Source organism: Sturnus vulgaris, chromosome 16 (assembly GCF_052056855.1).
Source record: "Sturnus vulgaris isolate bStuVul1 chromosome 16, bStuVul1.hap1, whole genome shotgun sequence".
Classification (NCBI taxonomy): domain Eukaryota; kingdom Metazoa; phylum Chordata; class Aves; order Passeriformes; family Sturnidae; genus Sturnus; species Sturnus vulgaris.
Window position 1 is genome coordinate 2,590,021 of NC_142258.1, and position 5,529 is coordinate 2,595,549.

General features: G+C 52.9%; 1 protein-coding gene across 1 annotated transcript; it reads right to left on the reverse strand.

Moving 5' to 3' along the window:
• Positions 1-223: 223 nt before the first annotated feature.
• MED9 (mediator complex subunit 9) lies at positions 224-4,555 on the reverse strand. Its single transcript, XM_014871090.2, has 2 exons — positions 4,386-4,555; positions 224-1,007 (listed from the first exon to the last, which is right to left on the reverse strand). The coding sequence occupies exons 1-2, from the start codon at positions 4,520-4,522 to the stop codon at positions 791-793; spliced, it is 354 nt and encodes a 117-aa protein (XP_014726576.1). The 5' UTR covers positions 4,523-4,555; the 3' UTR covers positions 224-790.
• Between the last annotated feature and the right edge of the window lie 974 nt (positions 4,556-5,529).

The following is a 5,529-nucleotide window of genomic DNA, read 5'->3' on the forward strand; positions in this document are numbered from 1 at the left end:
TGTTCCAGCTGCTCAAATGTTTGTGGTTGTGGGAAGCCCCTGGATGTGGAACTTACCTGTCCCGTTGAGCCTGACTTTAGAATGGAATAACTAAAACCTTTTATTATTTATGCCATTTGTTTTGATTCTTGCTGTTACTCTGTTGTAAGAGGGAAGGACACTGGAGCTGGGCCCATGCCCCTGCTCTGGCCACATCCACCCAGTGAACACACAAGAGGGGCAGTTTGGAATTTTTAAATCTTTATTTGACTCATCTCAGACACAACCACCAATTGTTCAAAAAGAGAAATGCAGAAGTAATTGAAAGCAATCATTCCTCTTCCAACGCACAGAGAATGGAAAGTGTACCAGAGACTCTTTCCAGGAGCAGGGCCAAACAGTACATGCTTCCCTCTCATGTTCCCTTTTGATGTTTGGCCATTTTTAAGTAAAAAAAAAAAAAAATTGCAGAAATGCCCCCTTTTTCAGCAGTACTTTGACCCTTAGTGAGGAGAAAACAAAATGTCTCCTGTTTGTCTGGACGTAAAAAGGAAGAACCCCACCCCGAGAGAAAACAGGAGATGGGATATATAAGTGCACAGTCCTGCAGCTGATCAAGGGAACATGCCACTGCCATTGTCCCAGGAGAGCACACGGTGTCCTGGCTCAGTGTCACACACCCACGGTCCACACAGGCACCACACCACAGCTCTGCAACCACAAAACCTAAAGAAAGAAATGTCAACTTCTGCCACCCTGTTCAGCCTGGGCAGGAGGTATCTCAGGCCTGGAGAGTGGAGCTGTGCCTTTCCTACTCCTTGGGGATTTCAAACATGCAAAGGCTCTTGTACTTCTGCAGCAGCTCGTTTTTGGTCCGGACCTGCTCCCGCAGGTTCTGCAGCTGCTGCTGCTGCTGCTCTGGGCTCACCCCGATGCCAGGCATGGAGCTGATCAGCTTCCTCATCTCCTGGAACTTGTTCTTGAGCTCATTCAGTACCTGGTGAACATCCTGGCTGTCCTTGTCCATGCTGCAGAGGAGAGAAAATTGAGACACTGTGAATTCTTCTACTGAAAATGCTGTGATTTCCAATACAACCAGAGTTTAAACTGGAATTCACTGGGAAAATGGCTCTTGGTATCTAGCTACACACACCTGATTCAATAAAATCCCAATAAAATTAAACAGATGGTATAAGGATTGAGTAGCTTAGGGGCAAACTGGTTTCCTGCAAATTTCCAGGAGACAATCCAGTCACCTCGGGATGCATTAATCAGGTTAGGAGCTGCTCTGCAGCTTTCAAATATCACCCTAGAGCAGGCTAAATTCTCCCTCTGAACTCCTGTACCTCTCTTTGGGGAAGGTAAGATTGCATATGTGTTGTGTGTAGTCACCTGGAAAAAAAGATCTCAGTCTCACCCATGACCTGTTGCTGCCATAATACAGAAAAATCAATGCAGTCAAACAGCTTGACAGCAGAAAACAGAAACTGTTCCCAAAAGTGTCAGAGAGTGTCCAAAGGCAGAGAAAATGGTACTTGGGAGCTTTAAAAGGATTCTCTGGGGATTTATACTTAATAAAAGAGAAGCGCTGGGGTTTTTTTCCTGTTGGTTTGGGGTGTTTTTTTTAAGAGCAGCAGAATTGGCTCTGCAGCCAGCTCTGTGCTTTTCAAGGCTCAGTGTTGTCTGAGGCAGCGTCTGCCCTTGAACCCTCATTAGTATCTGACTCAGCTTTGTTAGCACCAGCAAGAAGTTTTACTGATTCCAGGCAAAAGCAAGTCGCCGCTTCCAGGCTGCCTGTTAATAGGGAGAGCAGGATTCTAATGGTCTTTGAAAAACTGGGAGCCTGTTCAATAGCCAGACCTAAAAATAAATGTGCTTGGCATGACCAGGGCAGAGAGGTGCTCGATTATAACTTTGGGGAATCGTGACATGGCTGAGAGCAAAACTTTTAAGCAGATGGCCGCCGCTTGTTTCAAAAGCCTGTTGGAACAAAATATTCATTATTCCCTTCTAAATAAAAATGCAGCTGGTACTATGTCTCCCCATTATGCAGGCATTTAGGGCCAGGTTGGCAGTGGAAAAATACAAGAATATACACAACCAACCCCATGGCACATCTGGGGAAGGATGGGGTGACATTGCCTTTCATTCACCACAGCTGGAGGCTGGCTTTGACAGGGGTGTCCTCCTCACATCTCATCCCCTTCCCCACTCAAAGAGAACTGACAGCTGCCTGTTGCCTGGTTGGTCCAAAGGGATAAATATTTCAGGGTTGGTGGGGTTTTTTTGCTGATGGGTAGTTTTCCTGCTGGAACAAAGCCACTGAAGCGAGTCCCTGTTTGGGGGCACGGAGAGGTGGGAGTGAGGTGTGGGAAGAGTCTGCAGCTGCCTGCACTAACACAGGATTCAACACAGCATCCAGCCACAGCCTGTGCTGATGGACTGGGCACAAAACCTGCCTTAAGGCACAGTGCTCTTCACCACACCAGCACAACCCACCATCAGTGGAGCCACACAGTGGGACCTCAGCAGTGACGCTGTTGACTGTACAAGGCTGAAAGTATCAGCAGACCTGACTTAGGAAAACTTTCTCCAGACCCAAACAACAGGAAAGAGCACCCGTCCTTGAATGTCAGCAAATTTACGTGATACATCCTCGCTCTGGAGCACAGAGTCACCTTGGAGATGTGTCTTCACAGCTGAGTCAGTGTCAGAACAGCAGGGCTGGGCTCTGCCACTCGAGGCAGTGTTAGAGGACAGCCCGTTTGCCATCTGTCAGGGACAGGAGGCACAACATCCCACCGCTGGCTGCCGTGGTGCCACCTTCCTGCCACACTGTTCAGCATCTACATTGGCTCGAGCCACCCAGGAAACGCCACACACGAAGCTAAGGGAGATAGCTGGGCAGCAGGAGTGGGCGGCTCGGTGGGACAGGGCACAAGATATCCCTGGGATTGTCATCTGTGAGTCACTACAACCTGATCAGTGACACATCACAAGCTGGGAGGTCTCAGACTGTGGCTACTGCCCACTTTGGTGATGGGCACACACACACCTGGCAGGAGATTTAGCCTTATTCTGTGGTCTGCACAGATCAGAGAAAAGCAAGATCAGAGGACAGCCTGATGGCCTACACCTAGCACAGTGGGGAAAGTGAGTGAAATTACAGTGTTTGTGTTCTCATGCCCATTCTGGACTGGTGTGTCAAAGGTACTCATTCCCATGGATTGGGCTGCTTTGGCTGCAGAGCCATTAAGGATGAACTTCCCTTACTTTTCAGACATGCTTGCTCCAAGTGAAACCCCAACAGGACACAAATCAGCTCCTCAATGAATGCACAGGGAGAGGGCAGGAAGAAAGCAATTCATGTTTCCCATGCCCACTTCCCCACCCTGCAGTCTGCCCAGGTGAGAGCACAGAGCCTTCCTGGATGGATTTCCATGGAAGGGACATTCCCTTTCTGGGAATTCAGATTAGCATCTCTGGAGGGATTATCCTGGGCCAGAAACACGTCAGTTTTCAGGATCCTTGTACCAGCACCTTTCACCTGTACAGTGCTTATCTTGAGCTGGGAAGAGAACAGTGTATGTCCCCCTGAGGAAGCCATCATCCTTTTAACAAGTGCCCGGAAAAGGGCTGCTTTCCTGACGTACTGACAGTACTTTCTGGGGCTGTTTGTTATCAGCCAAAGAGTGCAGTTCTCTGGAGCAATAATCCAGGGGACACACAGTGCTCCTGCTCCGAGGTGGGTGGTGGGGCAGTGTACCTGAGCCATGGGAGCACCTGCACTGCTCAAGTGACTCCGACACCACCCAGGTACTGACTCAGAGAGGAGATGGTCTTGGGGCTGAGCCAGCTCCCTCCAACACCCTTCCCAGGAACTCCAGCTGATAGAGAAAGGGCAAAGGAGATGCTGGGAGGATGGAGAATCACTAGAGGGTGACCCCATTGCCCTGCTACCTCTTCAGGGCATCCTGGGGAAGTGGAGGCTGGGAGGGCCAATAGCCCAGCTCCCTGTTCAGTTCCCTGCATTATGAGGATGCTAAGGATGAGAAAACATCTTAGAGGAACTCCCTAACCCTGCTCCCTGCCCAGGGCAGATGCTGTGGTTGGCAGAACATCACTCGAGGGGGAACCCCATTGCCGTGCTCCCCATCCAGAGCATGCTGGGGATGCCGGGAACCGAGTGAGCATCACTAGAGGGGACATCCCATCGGCTCATTCCCTATCCAGGACATCCCCGAGGGTGCTGTAACTGGGAGAACATAATTGCCGAGGACACCCCTTAGCCCTGCTCCTCACGCACACCCCCGAGGGCTCTGGTGTGAGGCAGCACCGTCCGAGGGGGGCGGCTGCGGCAGGGCCCGAGCGGGGCGGGGGGTGGCGGTGGCCGTGCCCGCCGTTACCATTTGATGATGTCGTGGACGAGCGGCAGGAAGGAGAATTCCTCCTGCGCGGGCGGCAGCGGCGGCGGCTTCTGCTCGGCGGGCGGCTCTGGCGGCGGCGGCTCCTCAGCGGCGCGGCCCGCGGGCCCGGACGCCATGGCGGGCCCGGCAGTGACGGAGCGGGGCGGGGCGGGCCCGCCATGGCTCCGCCTCACGGCCCTCAGAGGGGCTGGAGCCGGGTCGGGGAGTAGGGCTGTGCCCTGCAGCCGGCTGAGACCCCGGTGATTCCCCCTGAAACTTCCAGTAGTTCCTCTGAAAGCTCCAGTGATCCCTCCTGAAACTTCCAGTGATTCCCCCCAAATGCCTCCATGGTAATCCTCCCTCTGCTTCTGTGATCCTTCCTGAAAGCTCCAGTGATCCCTCCTGAAACCCCCACTGATCCTGCTGAGACCCCGGTGATCCCTCCTGAAGCCTCCAGTGATTCCCCAAACGCCTCCACAGTGATCCCGCCTGTGCCCCAGTGATCCCTCCTGAAACCTCCAGTGGTCCCGCTGAAACTTCCAGTGATTCCTCCTGAAATCTCCAGTGATCCCCCTGAGACCCCCTAGAGATCTCCCTGAGACTCTCCCAGTGATTCCTCCTGAAATTCCCAGTGATCCCTCTGAGACCCTCCCAGTCATCCTTCCTGAAACTTCCAGTGATTTCCCTGGACTCCCAGTGATCCCCCTGAGACCCACAGTGATCCCTCCCTGTGACCCCCTATTGCTTCCCCCAACACCCCCACTCCAGTGATCCCCCCTGCACCCCTCAGTGATCCCCCTGTGATCCCCAGGAATCCTCCGCTTACACCCCTCCAAATGATCCCATCTGAGCCCCTCACAGGAGGTGGGGGGTTGGAGGAAGGAGAGATTGTGGAGTCCTGCACCCCAAGGGCAGGGTGAGGAGAAGGGGTGCCGGGTTCCTATCCAGGTGTCCCAGGAGCCATTCAGGGACCATACAAACCACCCAGAGGTCCCAGAAGACATCCGTGTGTCCCAGTAACCATCCAGAGATCCCATTAACCATCCAGGGATCCCAGGAACCACCCAGTGGTCCCAGGAGATGTCTGTGAGCTGGTCATGCCTCCCAACCCCTCAGCGCACTTGGATTGGTGTCCCAAGTCGCT

Bases quoted from the DNA above. Each gene is read 5' to 3' on its own strand.
- MED9 (XM_014871090.2), bottom strand. From the start codon at position 4,522: ATGGCGTCCGGGCCCGCGGGCCGCGCCGCTGAGGAGCCGCCGCCGCCA. The intron at 1,008-4,385 runs GTAACGGCGGGC...TCTCCTCTGCAG, and splicing joins GTCCACGACATCATCAAATG to CATGGACAAGGACAGCCAGG.